Consider the following 16,428-nt stretch of genomic DNA (forward strand, 5'->3'; position numbering starts at 1 on the left):
TCTATGTACATACATATTTTATGAGTGGCCTTTTCATTTCGTCACTTACGTGAATACATACGTGAGCGTATGCTCGCCCAACAGAAAATAATAAAAAACGACCCTCATCGCTACCGAATCGTCTGGCTTCATGTGTATGGCCTCCTGTAGAATGTGTATAAGACGCCTGTGTGGGCAGTGAAATAACTGCCGGAATTGATTGAAACCCACGCGCGTTTCCAGAGGAACACATTCGCATTGTTGAATGCGTTTTAAACGGATATCGATATTTTTGTCGGATAAATTTCGTATCCAGAGTATAATTTTCAACGGGCGACTATTGATTTGGCGCATTGGCATTACAATGTCATGATGGAAATTACTGCCATCATTATGAATTTCCATGTTGAGTCTGTGGAAAGTGGAATAATAAAAGTAAAATATTTGCTTATATCCATATATGTATGTATGTATATTTGTAAATATTTACTTATCTATGTCGAAATATTCCCAATAATAGACTTTCAGCAGTGGTGGTGATGTAACGGTCATATTCTCAATTTTAAATAATTGATATTTCCGCTTAGAGCTTTCCTTTTGTAGGCGAGCCCTTTCTAGCACAGCTTCACACATGTTCGGAAAAATTTCAGAGCTCATACAGNTCAGCAGTGGTGGTGATGTAACGGTCATATTCTCAATTTTAAATAATTGATATTTCCGCTTAGAGCTTTCCTTTTGTAGGCGAGCCCTTTCTAGCACAGCTTCACACATGTTCGGAAAAATTTCAGAGCTCATACAGGTGATGAAGTTTTATTTTTACAAAAGCCTTGCGGCAAATGTGAAAAAAGTAATAAAATGAAATGAAGTTTCGGAGCAAGATCACGAAATGTTTTGTTTTCTCTCGTACAGTGCCTTGGTACAGTGTGCTAATAGTTTTTTCATATACGGAATGAACTGGAGGCGTTGAATAGTAAAGAAATAGTAAAAACGGCTATTTTGCACTGATGGCGCATAAAGGAAGGAATGTATGTACATATATTTAAAATTATTTAAGGTATTCCAATGCTAGTTGAGTTTTAATTTCCAACGGTGGGATGTACGGCCAAAAATTCGTGCAAACAAAAACTTTGGGCGCTCAAATTTTTGTTGTGTTTAGCCAAACTTCTTGATTTTATGACTCGTGTCTCAATGTTATTACGCAAATGGAGGGACTCGCAATTTTATGCCAACTCCAATTGGTAAATGGCTTTTATGAGAATACTTTTATTAACAGAAAAACACTCCGCGGCTTTCCATTGCCTGCTGAGGGACGGCCGATATTCCAAAAATATTCTTTTGGGGATGTTGCTCGGACGAGGAAACGAACCTCAGTCCTATCGGGTGTAAGAACGCACTTTTAACCACTCGGATATGGCGGATGCCATGTTTGTATTTAAACGAAATAAATTATAGCATATTCGTAAATGCAGGGTTCATTAAAAACATTTGTTTAGTCCATAATCAGGAATTTATTCTAAACTTCCTATTCTTTTTTATTTTCAACTTAATCGGAAATGAAAATTACGCCATATTAGGCAAGGAAGTTGTGTAGGATATGCGGATAAGCCGTTAATTGGACGCAATTAATCGGCCTACACACAGTGATTTATCGAGTTAAGTTGAGTACAAATAAAAGCGTTGTAAAATAGGAACCTCAGTGTTGACCAGACAGCAATGTGATTACTTTTCTTTATTTTTAACCCGAATAACCAAAAATTCACTTGGTACCACACACCAATATGCATACTTCGCTGTCTCGGTATTACACATTCTACTCTTTCTAATTCGTATACTATTGATCTCTTTTCAGCATAATAGTACGAGCCCGTTCTATTTGCTTCGTAAAAAAACTCAATTCGACTCTTTCTAATCTTTATGCTTGTCATAGAGATGTAAGTTAAAAAAATATATCAATGAATTTCGATATAATATATAAAAACATCGATGATTTCGTTGTTTTATTTACACTCGAGTAAGAAAATATTTTATAGTTTTTTAATAACAGATTCCAAAATACATAGATAACTGCTGCCCAATTCTTATTTAGTGGTGAAGCGAAAACAAGATTCAAGGCTTCAAATAAAATATCGATAATAAAGCACAATTTGTCAAAGAAAACTTCAATTATATTTATATTTCTCTTTATCTTTTTTTATATATTTAGAATTGGCATTCTGAAGCACAGAAATTAATATCAGTGGTACAAATACAAAATGAGATGGAAAAAATACATCAATTCGATATATATCGGAAGCATCCGATGGATCGGTTTTTTTCGTTGATTTTGATGCATTGATGATTTTGTTACATTTCTAGTTTGTTGGTCATTGATTGACAGAATCTGTTGGAAATTAGTGTTGTGTATTTTCTATTCCATCGTTGTGCGGTTAAAGTGTGTGGCAAATTGCAGATAAATAATTAAAAAATCTACCTATTTACCAAAACAGTTTCATTGGCTTTTATATTAAATTGTACACATTTCGCATCTTGCGGCAGAGGAAAAATCGTAAATACAAGAAAAAAGGAGTGTCCCCGTGCTATCAAAAAAAAAGAAAAAAACAAAAAACGCTATGTCGTTAATTTTTAATGTAGTAAAAGTGTAAATAACTAATAACTAAATTTGTGGAAAAGAAAAAAGCAAACGCGCGAACAAGTGCAAAGATAAGCAAGAAATTTGTGCAAACGGAAAAAAAGTAAAGCAAACGCTGCGAAAGCGACAAAAAACAAGTAGCACAAAAAAGTAGAGCGAAAGCAGCAATTCATTAAATATTTGAAGTCTTTTAATTGTGCAAAAAGCAATAAAGTGCTAGGCAATTACTCATTGGGTGCAGTAAAGGATAACTGGAAGGTAATATATATGGATTGAGTTGCTTAAAATGTAAGGGACTTTACAGGCTGATAAGATTGCTGTAGGCATTGGAATTAGTTTTATATTAACATATGTACATGTATTAATTAATTTCAGTCTGCTATTATTTTATGCAAAACACCTTTAGAATTTCATTGTGCGTGCAGTATTTAACTAAATTCGGCTGTACGTATAGCTTAGCTGATAGCGTGCTGATAGCTTGTCAATGGCGATTTGTCTCGTGAGCAACAAACGCCCAACGCCTTTTCTGCCTATACAAATTGGGAGTGCTTATCACGAATAAATGAAAAAATATCTGCATTTAGGTACGAAAATATACTAGTTCTCAGAAAAAAGCGGACGCTTTAAATGAAATTGAGGAGGATAAGTAAGTGTCGAGGCCTCCAAATACCAGCCAACTTGACTGTAACGTGTTGCTACAAAAACAATACCAATTTGAATTAGGAATCACTGCAGGCGACAGGCTATCAATGGTGATGATGACAAAGATTTCATATATACATAAATGCTATTGAAAGTAGGAATTTAAGTACCTACTAAAGGTTTGGGTCATCTCTTATTAACTTAACTCGAAACCGTCTGGTTGTTGTAGAGGCTACAACAACCCCGCCGAGGTGGGCTAGTATTTCAGTCGTTGTCGTCAAGCTCAACTAACGGAAGACCCAAGAAGCGTGCAGCCTCTATAGGGTCTGTCCACAGGGACAAAGGCGTTAACTGTGTGGAGTTCTCCGGGCATGCGAAAAGATGTTTCGAGTCGTGGGGTGCCTCGCCGCATGCCGAACACTCATTTGGAACATTTGCATCTGGTTTGCTCAGGTTTGAGTTCAACCTGCTGCAGTAGCCTACCGTTGTTCTTGTTGTAGCAGCATACAAATTCCCCAAAAACTTTTTGGGGAGTGTTGCTGGAGTGACAGTCCTTGGCCAGATATAAACCTGGGCCGTTTCGGTTACGTAGACCCGACTGTCATGGGAACGAGTAGCCTATCGTCTGTTAGGTGGGTTTTGGCCGTTTCGTTTTCACCTAGTTCCGAGTAGCAGACGCGGGTTAGTTTGATCGTTGTGAATATTTTAGCAAAAAATTCACAAAAGTTGCATTGTGGTTGCAGATATTTAAATAAATAATTAAATTTGGGCATCAGCTGTTTACAAACCTTGGAACTGTTTTTGTTTTTTGAGCGGGCAATTTTTTTCTCTGGCTACATGCCTGTATATAGATATTGTACTGTTTTCACAATACCTTTTAAGAAGAAATCGTAGCAGATTGTCGGCTGTCCAAAAAATCGTTTCCAAAAACCTCGTACCAAATATTTGCAAGGGCGGAACGGGGCACATAAATGACCCGCCGTCTCGGCCTGGAATACCGGGGCATATTCCCAAGAGCAAAGTGAGCTCATCATCGCCATTATCTTCGATATAAACACCAGATTCTGACGCAGCGTCAGTTTTAGATGTATCGGTAAAGATTCCAGATTTAACCAGCATTCAGCCTTAGGGTACTCCATCTGGGGCATTGAAAAGACTCATTCACCAGAAATATCTGCCTCGCCCCACTCATTATCATACCAACACAAATTTCTTTTAAGTCTGCTGGTGGCATTTAAGGCCACCCTACGTATAAAGTTGTAAAAGGTTTGTAAGTTTAGCAGAGCATCAGGAGCAGAGCCAGGGTTGTAGAGAACAACAACAAGGCTCCCTTAAGGCACTCGGCGACTGCCTTTTAAGTTTGGCAAGCAACGCTACTCATTGTAAATCTGCTCCAGCCATTTGCCTTCCCTGTATGTCCCAATTTTGTAAGTCTAAGGGATTAGGTAAATAGTTACAAGAAATAGGTTTCGTGTGCTATCTCAACCTTCTCCAAAATCTTGAAGCCACAATATCTATGTATGCAAAATTTTCATAAGTAACTAAATAAACTTTTCGGCCTAAGAAATATATATGAATCAAGCACTAAATGAAACTAAATAGGAAAATAAAAAATTTACAACAAATTAGGCGAAACAATGAATTGTGCCATCAAAAACAGTAAAGTTTAATCTATGCTTTTGGCCAAGTTGGCTATAAGTACATATTATGTAGTGTTTGCCAACAATTTCTGGTTTCGAGCGACAACTGTTAACGAAAATTCTGCAAAAAAAAAAACATGAAATTCCATATAAACGCGTATTTGTCACGTTTATATTTTGTGTTAGGTGAAGTAACTATGCAGTTCATTTGAAATGGACAAAGCATTTTTAATGTTTTGGGTCTTTTATGCTCCCGAAAGCAGATTGCGTGAGAAAATATGTATAAACAGAAAATAGTTGAATGCCATGTATTAACGCATTAAACATTATGTTAGTAGGTTCTGCCATAGGTTAGCATAATAGACAATGTAGAATACTGCAAATGTGAAATCGAGCGAGTCCAGCTATATATGTACAGATGAATGTATGTATACACTTCCAGAATACCTTCCATGTGGCAGTAGCGCAAAATACCAAAAAGTTGGTGACCTATTTCAGCTGGAATCATGAATCGTATTGAAAAATCGATGAACTTAATTCATCGAAGCGTGTAACAAAAGAAGCGACTAACGCATGAGTATTCTATATTTTGACTGGTTGGGTATATATGTACATATGTACATATGTAGTACTACGTCAGCTGTGTCAAAGCTTAGCAAGGCAACGTTGACATAAATAATGGCTGGGTGAGCACACCAATTGGATCAGTTTTCTGTCTGCATGCCTTTATGCTTGTTGATGTAGATGTTGATTGAAGCGAACTTGAAATAGGCCGTTATGGTGCTGAGACGACTAAAGAGCGAAATACACCACACAAGCGGTTTGACAAACCTTCAAACACCCCCATACACAGCACAAATGGCTTGAAGCAAAGGGAAATTTCGCTTGGTTTGTCAAACCGCTTGTGTGGTGTATTTCGCTCTTAAAGTATTTTTGCAGGGCAATTTAGAAACTGATTGCCTTTTTAATTGTGTATCATATCTTTTGCATTTGCTACATACCCAGCAGATCTCAGTACCAAACTACCCTGACGTAAATACCATTATAACTTTTGCTAAAGTAGTATTTTGATTATTCTAGCAGAACTATTAAAACAAAAAGTTTTTAATGTCGAGTGTATATATATATGTATCTACATATGTACATAGGTGTCCCCGTAAAACGAAATTTCGAAATTTACATACATATACGCGAGGCGTATCTGTACATGAAACTTGTTTCTCAATTTGACAGCCTTTTCGCCTGACTGCACTTTACTGAGCGCTCTGTAAGAATTTCGAAAATGAAACAACATTAATAAGATAAAGAAATAAATTGCTACGTTCTCTATGATAACAGTTTTTAAACTCTAATTACCATTATACAAATGATAACACAATATAGTATGCGAGTACATATGTATGTACATACATTAGACCGTACAAACTTACAAACGAACAAAAAAAGTAATTTTTTTAGGAGAGTGTCTTTGGAAAGTTTTTTTTTTTTAAATTTCTGAAAAGCGAATTGCCGGAAGAATTTTTGCAATAACTCTTGCATTTTTTAAATTGAGGCTCCAAACTTTAAGAAAATTCATCCTTCCAGACCCCAAAGGTATACAACATTTCTTGTGCATATAACTCCGGCTACGACATCCACAGTATCTTGAGGCAGAACCTACATCGAAATTTATCGAATTTATTAATGAAATAGTGCTCGGAAATTTGAAATTTTGGTTTGAAATTAAAGTTAAATCCACGGTATACAGTAAACCAGCCATTGACAATATGCTTATTTGAAAATTAATACATTAAATATTGTGCATGTATAGGAATCTTTTGTCATTAACCCATAGGCAATGACTGGTGCAAAAGTACCCACAAATGTTTGTTGATATATTTGAAATGTAAATTTTAACAGCGAAATTCGCAAAAAAAAATAATAAAACAAAAATTTTGTTGATTACTACATGGGAGGTGGTCGTGGTCAATGACAGATTTCGTCAAAAATTTAATACTAACTTAAATTATACCAAAGGCAACTTCCGCACCGACTTTCGTTACAATATCTAAATCTTGTTCGAGTTAGCGTGTTTACAAACAGACACGACTGAACCAATTCATTTCGTCATTCTGAATATTTTGATAAATATTTATGTAAGAATATGTGTACATATATACATTTTATACGGTTGAAAAACGGCCTCACTTATCTGCATACAACAATTTCGTGCATTTGTTCGAGCGTCGATATATAACTTTGTGTACATATTTCATTAAAACTTTGGAGGAGGTCTCCACTATAAGAGTGGTATATTTGAGTTTAAGTAATACTTGTTTTACCCCCTAATTTATGGGACCATTTTCCAAAGTCAGCCCACTATTATTCACTCAAAGTTGTGTTCGAACACGATATGACTTATGTAGGAACTGCATCCGGTTATAATCGCTTCCGCTGCAAGCCTGATTTGCTTGGAGTTTTGTTTTTCTCGTTGTTATATTTTATGTGACTAGAAAATATTTTTTACTATAAGAAAATATTGAAATTGGATTTCATTTGGGTTAAAGAAAATGACAACTGTGAAAAAATATCAACCAATACACTGTATAATGTGGTTAAATCCTTTGAATACACGTGTATGTTAAAGATTTTAGACTCGGATTACTACGCCCTTTTTATAAAATAAATTTGTTTGTATTTTTAAGATCCCTTTTTTTGACCTATTTTTTTATTGTCTATGTATGGAAAGAGTTTTTGGAACCTTTCATTTATTTTTCGGGAAATTTCAGATCCAAAATAATGAATGCACATTTGTGTTCAGCCAGAACTGAAGAATATCAAAATAAACAGATCCTTGTTGTTTATTACGAAATTGGTTAACATTTGATGGGTTTCTAAGAAATAAATATAAGAGATAGATGTATTTTCTTGAAGAAATATGTAATTATGTGTGCTGTTTTTTCTTGAGAGCCGCAAACTGTTTTTCCATTTCTTTTGCGTCATTTGTATGATTTTTACTTGACTTGCCCTTTACTGGGGATGCTTTTGAAAATGTTCAAGATTTTTTCGTTAGTTTTTAGCGTTATTGTATGACTTTTCGGAAACTTTTGAATATATCTGGGGAAATTTTGATTCTTTTTCGGAAATCTTCCAGATTTTTTCAAAATTCTACAGAATTTTTCATAATTTTATTGGGGACTTTTCGGATTTGCTTGGACTTTTCGGATTTGCTTGGACTTTTCGGCATCTTTTCGAGGCTTTTCGCCATTTTTCGGGTTCCTTTTGGAGGATTTCTGGATTCTTTAGGGCATTCTTTGGAGAGTTTTCGGGATTATCGGGAAATATCAAAAGCACATTTAAATCATAAGCATCATTTATAAATTCCTAAAAATTTACGGCCTATTTTGACCTCAGTACTTTTTCTTTATTAAAAAAAGACAAAAAAAAAAACGAGGGTTAAAATAGTTTGCTTTTTCTAAAAAATCAACGGTAATTTCAAGGCACTAGAAACTAGTACATTGTTACACTAAAATTGAATGTGATATAAAAATGTACAACAACAAAATACTAACACTTCGGAGAACAAAGTTTGAAAGTTGAATTGAAATTCATTTGATACCAAACTTATTTAAAAAATATTATTTAAAAATATTTTGCCAAGTTTAACTGTTAAAAAAATAACTGGTATTTTCGGTCACTGATTTTTACTATATAATTTGATTTCTTATTTAATTTTTTTTTCAGTTATTCTCCACTGTTTCGCGTTTTCATCACCTTCTTTCGCCATCTGAATATGAAATTAAAAGTTACAAATTCATTTGAACCCATTTACTTGCATTTATTATCGAAAAACTTGATTTTTCTTCGCAGTTTCACGTGCCTACATACCAATGTACCTTCTACTGACTAGCATCTCCGCATATTTTATGCATTGTTATTGACATTAATCGAACAAAAGCTTTTAAAAGCAAAATCACTATACCATGAGTCATGATCCACGAAAAATGTTGGTGCTACATGAGCTTTTAAAGTTATAAAAAAAAATTGCCATGCCTTTAATTTTAAAAGGCGATTTCGCATGTTGTGCATCTATAGCAAAATATTTTTGCACATTAAGTACTACGTGAGTTAAAGCCAGCCACGCATACAAATGTTGTAGTAATTCGTATGTACATATGTATGTGCGCATGCGCCTTAATGCGAATGCAAAATACCACCAAATTGCATGACGAGCGTGGTACAAAAAATTAAAAAAGATATAAACAAACTGTAAATTTCCACAATCAGCGCACATTTGTATGTACATATACATACACATGTAAAAATGAAACTTGACCTACGGAAATGTTACAAAAAAAAAAAAAAACAATGCACCTGCTTACTCTTTTTATACAGTTTAAATTAGGCACTTAATCGTTACTCACCATTCGTGAGCGAACAAGTCATATACGCATGGTTGTGCCATGTAGGAAAATTTACAAGTACCAACGTACGCAATTGGAAAATTTTGAAACTGTTTCAAGTATGAACTATTACGCTCTCGTTTACTTTTAAATCAATTTTGAAGTTCCAAAATTTAATGCGGCACAAAACTACTGCTTCTGGGATCGCAATAGGCGGTGCCTTAGAGTGCAGGAGTTACGTACATTTCATACTCAGCGGAACAAAACAGGGCTTAAATGTTTTTCTAATTAATCAGTTTCATAAATTGATTGTTCTGAACAGGAAATTTGTTCACTAGATTTCGATTTCTCTGTGGGGCTTCTGTTGCATTGCATTTTGGAGGGATTTATTACCATAGTGATGATAATTGAGTTTGTTAGTGTGGCGTCAGCCGATAAGTATTTGGCCTTAGACACCAAGTTTTTTTTCGCTCTGCTCTCCTACACACATATGCGGTACGATGTTAATTGATAGCAGCAAATTAACGGTTAATGTTTCAAAGTCAGTGTATAAAAAGGGTTATTTTGCTACCTAGTGTCAATACATATGTATGTCTGCAGTCAAAAGTCAGTCTATGTCAAGGCCACACAAAATGTGGAGTTTAAAATTAAAATTGGATTTGGAAATTTAATTTTACATATTTTGGCTAACATTTAATTACGTACATTTAGTTGTGTGTACTTCGATTTGATTTATTCCTACTAACATTTAAATACATCAAAGTACTTTGCGAATTAAAAAAGGTCTGACTTTTTTCTCAAAGGCGTCGTTGTTGTTGTAGTATTATTATAGAAAAATGCCTAAAGAGTTTTGGGCAATTCCGCTGGGATGACAGTCCTTGGCTAGATGTACATAAATCTGTAACCGGAGCCATGAGAACTTGTGCAACAGCATCCTTGGAAGTTCCCCTGGTTCTTACCCCTCTTCTGAATATATAATGAAACGTGCTCTACATTTGGAACCAATAAGAATTCAATGCTAGAACATGATTAAGTATCTAACATTTTTTTTCGATATCGAGAACTAATTCCCATTTTTGTAGAGAATGCTATAACTCTCGACAGTTTCTCTGATCGTCTTCTAACATTCTACCTTAGAGAAACATATTAGATTTCGAACCATTTTCCAATCGTTCTCTAACCTTAATGTTTGTTGGGAAGAAGAGCTGGGCTGGCATATCCGAGACATATCGGTTAACCCAAAACATTGAAATATCAATAGGCTTTCTCAATAAAATTAAACACCAATGGTTTTAGTCGACTTTCCTCGACGGTGACTTTCTGTATAATCACGCTTGCTTTTATTTCAAAATGGATCCTCATGATACAAAGTTATCGATAAATGCATAATAGCTTAAGGTCTAGTTACACGATGCTTAAGGTCTAGTTACTTGATATGGTATAACGCAGTATATTACAAGGTATTTACAATATAATTACATGTGTGCACGTCCTACAACATGATACACTGGTACACTGATGTTGAGGTATTCGGAACCTGTGGGAAAATATATATAAATTTTCAGGCTGAAACGTACGCTATAGAAAGATACACACGGACTTTAATATCAAGTGAAACTATCGTAGCACCACACAACTCAAAGAAGCGTTGTGTGCCCCTGTTTACCCGGTTACGCTGGATGCTAGCACTAACCCAGCACTAGGCCAGAGTATTATTTTATGTGCTATTTATTCAATATGCGGATATTGGAATATATAAATAAAAATTCCGAATATCCGATTAACAAAATGAACGGATATTAACTGGATATTCGGATAGCAAATGTAACGAATGTTAACCGGATGTTCGGATATTAACAGGATATCAACCGGATATCCGGATAACAAACTCGAATGGATATAACTCGGATATCCGGATTTTATTCATATACACTAATATCTAAACTGATATACGAATACACGGATAGTTCCAGCCCTACTCGTTATACCTCCATATAACCACGCACATTGCAACTAGTATAAATAGAAACAAGTTACATCAAACGTCATTTTATTTTTCCCGCTATACATTTGTACATACATACATACATACGTACATATTTGCACCAATATCAAATGGAAAAACAAAAACTAAAAAATTTAAATAAAATATTTTAACTGACTTCCTATATTTTTTTTTGTTTTTACCGCATTGCCGGAAACAATCACAACACTCTTTACTTGCTTGCAAGGTGAGGATTTTGTTTATGGCCAACCAAATATGTAGACTAATGTAGTTCACAAGCGAAAACAAGAACATAATTAAGTAAATGTTAAATGTTTGCTAGGAAATATTTTAATGAGATGCACAAAGAAGACGAATACAAAAAAATACACCAAATCTGAGCTGTAGAACTACCATCAGTTCTGGCGTTAAGCGCGTGAAATTTAGATCTACACTTTGACGCTTCAAAATTACGCTTTGAAATTACGAGCTTACCCGGCTAGATAAACAATACAAACATACATATGTATGTACTTGCGTACTATATAGTACATAGAAAGATTAAATATTTTGATTTATTTTTTAACGCCTCGCGTCCCCCTTTGCTTGCACACACTTGCGCTATCAGTGTGCTGGTGGAGCCCACAAACTTCCGCAAAGATTAAGTTCACTAAACCGCATACACACAACTCGCAAAAAGACGATTAAAATGACTCGCTGCAGTTGAGCTTCGACGTAATTGAGCTTGCGATGTACTAAGTGCATGTCTGTCCGTATGTGCACTTTACTTTGTGCTACATTATATGCACATACATACATACATACATACGTATTTGTTCTGGCTGTCTGCTGCCGTTGGCGGTTCCACTCCCAGCTCCCATTTATGACTGAGTGCCGCTCTAGAGGATTACTACTGCTGCATCGCATAGTGCTCGCGCAAACGACGATGGCATGCATATACGGATATATACATATACATATAAGTTCATGCACATAGTTTCATTCATTGCAAACGCGGTAATGATGTATTGTTGTTTTGTTCCTTTTCGTGCCTTTGCCACTTCTGGATTTCTTTGACTCATTTGTATGAAGTTTCTTTGCTACTTTGGCTTCACTGCGCCGTTTTTTGCTACATTTATTTATGTTTTCATTTCTTAAAATCACGTGTAAAAAAGCGTTTCTTACTCCCTGGCTATAATGCATGGGGCAAATCGTAAGAAATCGCGGCGAATTCGTAAGGATCTATTGATTTTAGATTGCCTGGTTTTACGTTACGTTTCCGTGCATTATAACCATTTGCGTTCATTGCCCATACAAAGGATAACTAAGTGACAGGTCATTGCGTTCCTTTACTTCCATTATAACCCAGGCAAAACGCAACAAATTTTCATCTAAATTTCAAACTTTTTTCTCAGCAGTGTTAGAATTTTTTTGAGTACGCAGTTTTATAGCCCATTCAATTTTAGTCTAACAATGTGCAAGTTTCAAGTGGCTAAAAATTATCGTTGATTTTTTAGATTTTTTTTTTGTCGCAGTTGCTTCCATATAACGAATAAACACAATTTATTTTTATTGGGAAGAATCCTGCAACACCTTCGGCAAAAAAAAAAAAATTCTAAAAAATTAACGGTGAAAATTTTGCGGGTATGTTTGTTAGGGGCAAATCTTGCAATCAATTTTTAGCCCAACTTTGTTTTTACTATTAACTTATTTGCCTATAACTTTTTGAATTATCAAAACCATCGCATTTCTTAAAATTTTGCCCATTGGCAAATTGTTGCTGACGTCATCGGCTTAAATTTATAACAAACATACNCACAATTTATTTTTATTGGGAAGAATCCTGCAACACCTTCGGCAAAAAAAGAAAATCTAAAAAATCAACGGTGAAAATTTTGCGGGTATGTTTGTTAGGGGCAAATCTTGCAATAAATTTTTGACCAACTTGGTTTTTACTATTAACTTATTTGCCTATAACTTTTTGAATTATCAAAGGCATCGCATTTCTTAAAATTTTGCCCATTGGCAAATTGTTGCTGACGTCATCGGCTTAAATTTATAACGAAACATATGAGTATAACACATTTTATTTATTCACCGCGAATCAAATGTAAACAAACAAAAACCATTAAAACCATTATTGCTTCAGAATCAAAGCAAAAAGTAAACGTCGGAGTCTTTTTTTTTTGCATAGAAAACGCATAAATTTATAGCTTCATAGAATTTCGAATCGTTTACATAATTTTAGAAAGTTCGTTTTTTGCGTCTTTTGTTTGGTGCTAGGCGGCAAAGGAATTCTATTTTTAAGATACGATATTCGGAAGATCACTGTTTCGATCATTTTTAACCGTTATAATGAAGATTGATTATTTTCGACCGTTTTAAATACTTTATGATCAAAAAAATTAAATCGGAAAATAACTGATAAATTTAAAAATAAAAACCNCGTCTTTTGTTTGGTGCTAGGCGGCAAAGGAATTCTATTTTTAAGATACGATATTCGGAAGATCACTGTTTCGATCATTTTTAACCGTGAATGAAGATTGAATATTTTCGACCGTTTTAAATACTTTATGATCAAAAAATTAAATCGGAAAATAACTGTTAAATTTAAAAATAAAAACCATACGGATCTCCTTATTTTCGATATTCTTCAGTTCTGAAGGGTAGCTGAGAAAAAACTTTGGCCCCATCCTAATGTACATGCGAAAACATAATGATAATTACATACATGTTGGCATACATATGTATATATTTACAAACATACTTCACAATTACTGTGGAAACACCTGTAAATTAGTCAAAGACTTTAATTTTTGTTTTATTTAAATTAAATGACNTTGGCCCCATCCTAATGTACATGCGAAAACATAATGATAATTACATACATATAGGCATGTATCTACATATATTTACAAACATACTTCACAATTACTGTGGAAACACCTGTCAATTAGTCAAGGACTTAAATTTTTGTTTTATTTTAAATTAAATGAATCACTCGAGTATTAAGTACTCAGCATTATATGCAATTAACACTTTCAAAATGACTCATGTGCCGAAAGGCGAAGCTCGTAATCTGAATATTTATTCATTATGATAACAATAAAATTATTTAGTTGTGTAGTTTAGTATTTTAAATAAATTACCGATTGTTTACCGATGCTTGAAGTAATGAATGAAATATTCTTTTAAATGCTAAAAAATTGAGCCATAACTGGCAATGTAGTCAAGGCGTCAACGGCGTTGAGTAAGAACTACATATGTACACTGAAAATAATAACTGGCGCTACATATCGTCACCTGAAATGCAAAAAGCCGTAACTAACATCGTTACTGATAAACTAACTAATAAAATAATTCAAATATTCACTTATTGATAGATTCGGATGCATAATAATTTTATGCAAAAAAACAAAAAATAAACTATTAGTCACGACTTTTTGTATTTCAGTGATGGCGTTGCTACTTGCGGTTTTTTGACTTTTAAGTGACGATATGTAAGTTACTCACAGAAGTATTCGTAGTCTAGTTTTTTCACAATATTCAAAATGTTTTCCATTCATGTTTTCGTTAATTTTTATTTAAAATATAACCCATTCTATAGCAAAAAAACATATATGTAAATAAATTTTGCAAACTTTATACAAAATTAAACAAACTTTAAAAAATTTTTATTAAAATTTCAAACATTTGATTGAGAATTTTTCGAAAATTTTCAAGTATGCAGTTTTGTAGCCCACTCAATTTTAGTACAATAAAGTACAAGTTTCAAGTAGCTAAAAATTACCGTTGAATTTTCAGAATTTTGAAAATAGATTTTGTTCATACGTTAACTAATAAAAACTTTTGTGCATTTGGAAGGTCCAGTTTTCAATTACTCTTTTCAGAATTATGCGAATTATGCGAGTAATGTTGGCTTCCAACTTTTAAATCAAAGCTGGCGTATCGACGAAGACTAAGTGTTTTATTAGAAATCAATGTTTGACTTGCCAATCGTTATATCTCATTGAAATTAAAAATTATAATTTGCAATTTGTGAAGCGAAAAATTGCCTACAACCAAATGCTTCCCTGGGTACTAAATGTTGAAATGTAAAAACCAGACACACATGGAAAACGGCCAAATCAATAGTCCAAATCAAAAAGTAACAAAAATTAATAATTTCAACAAAAATTCCTGCTGCGAAAAATCTACATCAAACGTTTTTTCTCCCTTCTGTGTGTGCGGGGCGAGCAGAGACGTCAAGACACGGTTTTCCAATTTCGCTACTCCAAAATATTTATTTTCCAAATGTTCATTGGTACCAAAATAAAAATTAATAGTGCGTTTGAAATCGACACGAAGATGGTTCAACGCTATACATATGTACATATGTGTGCACTAGCATATCTATAGTGCCTTGTATCGAATGCGCCTCCAATGCCGCCCGCCCGCCCATCCATCGGACGTCGGCAGCATTAATTATACAAAGTAGTTGCGTATTTAATTTAAGTAAAATAAGAATTTCACACAAGCTTACTAGCGCCAAGCAGGCAACAATGTATGTATGTACATATGTGTACCAAGACAATTCAACTACACGGCATTATTCCGAATGCTAACAGTAAACCAGAAAAGATGTAATCTTGAGAAGATTGAGCACCTGACGCAACGCAGTGCTCTGATGGTGTGGTGGTGGCAGTGAGGCGCGTTGCCGCAAAAGTGAAGAAATACAGAGCTACGTGTGTATAAATACAAGTGATGCTTAGACACCCTGGGGACGTGAATATTCATATCCAAGACGCTGAAATGTTCGCGCAGCTCTATGTGAAAAAAGCCTATGTAACGCACGAAAAAATGAAACAAATGCCAACTAAACTGCTCGTAGCCAAACCTAAGCGTTGATGCTTTAGTTTTTGTATTTTTTAATTAGGCTCGCATGTGCCAGTGCGCAGATTTCTCACTGGGTCCCATTAAATATTTGTATTTTTGTAACTGCCTTCGCCAACAACCGAAATGATGATGACAACCGTTGCTAGAACTCGAGACTGACAGCTCTTTGTGCCGCCTACCATTCAACCAGCCAGTCAGTCAGTCACTTAGTTAGCCCGACTAGCTGCTTCGCTGTCAACTCAGCATGTTGAACACCATCAAGCGGGGTGGTCAGGTTAATTTGTTCCTGTATACTTG

At 34.6% G+C, this 16,428-nt stretch overlaps 2 protein-coding genes across 4 annotated transcripts in view; one reads left to right on the forward strand and one right to left on the reverse strand.

The window, feature by feature from the left end:
* Nucleotides 1-49: 49 nt before the first annotated feature.
* LOC108369143 (uncharacterized) lies at nt 50-669 on the reverse strand (the record flags this gene model as incomplete). The annotated part of the gene is made up of 2 exons (XM_017624144.1): nt 470-669; nt 50-391 (listed from the first exon to the last, which is right to left on the reverse strand). Coding segments are annotated over exons 1-2 (542 nt in total), but the record flags the coding sequence as incomplete, so codon positions are not given.
* Nucleotides 670-2,336: 1,667 nt separating this feature from the next.
* The window catches only part of Rala (Ras-like protein A), a 45,879-nt gene continuing 31,787 nt past the window's right edge, over nt 2,337-16,428 (forward strand). For all 3 annotated transcript variants that reach the window (XM_017624142.1, XM_017624141.1, XM_017624140.1), the window contains exon 1: nt 2,337-2,866. The gene's annotated coding sequence lies outside the window, so the exon portion shown is untranslated. The remainder of the gene's footprint in view (nt 2,867-16,428) is intronic.

This window comes from Rhagoletis zephyria, unplaced genomic scaffold (assembly GCF_001687245.7).
Source record: "Rhagoletis zephyria isolate East Lansing unplaced genomic scaffold, Rhagoletis_zephyria_1.1 Rzeph_scaffold_03510, whole genome shotgun sequence".
NCBI lineage: Eukaryota > Metazoa > Arthropoda > Insecta > Diptera > Tephritidae > Rhagoletis > Rhagoletis zephyria.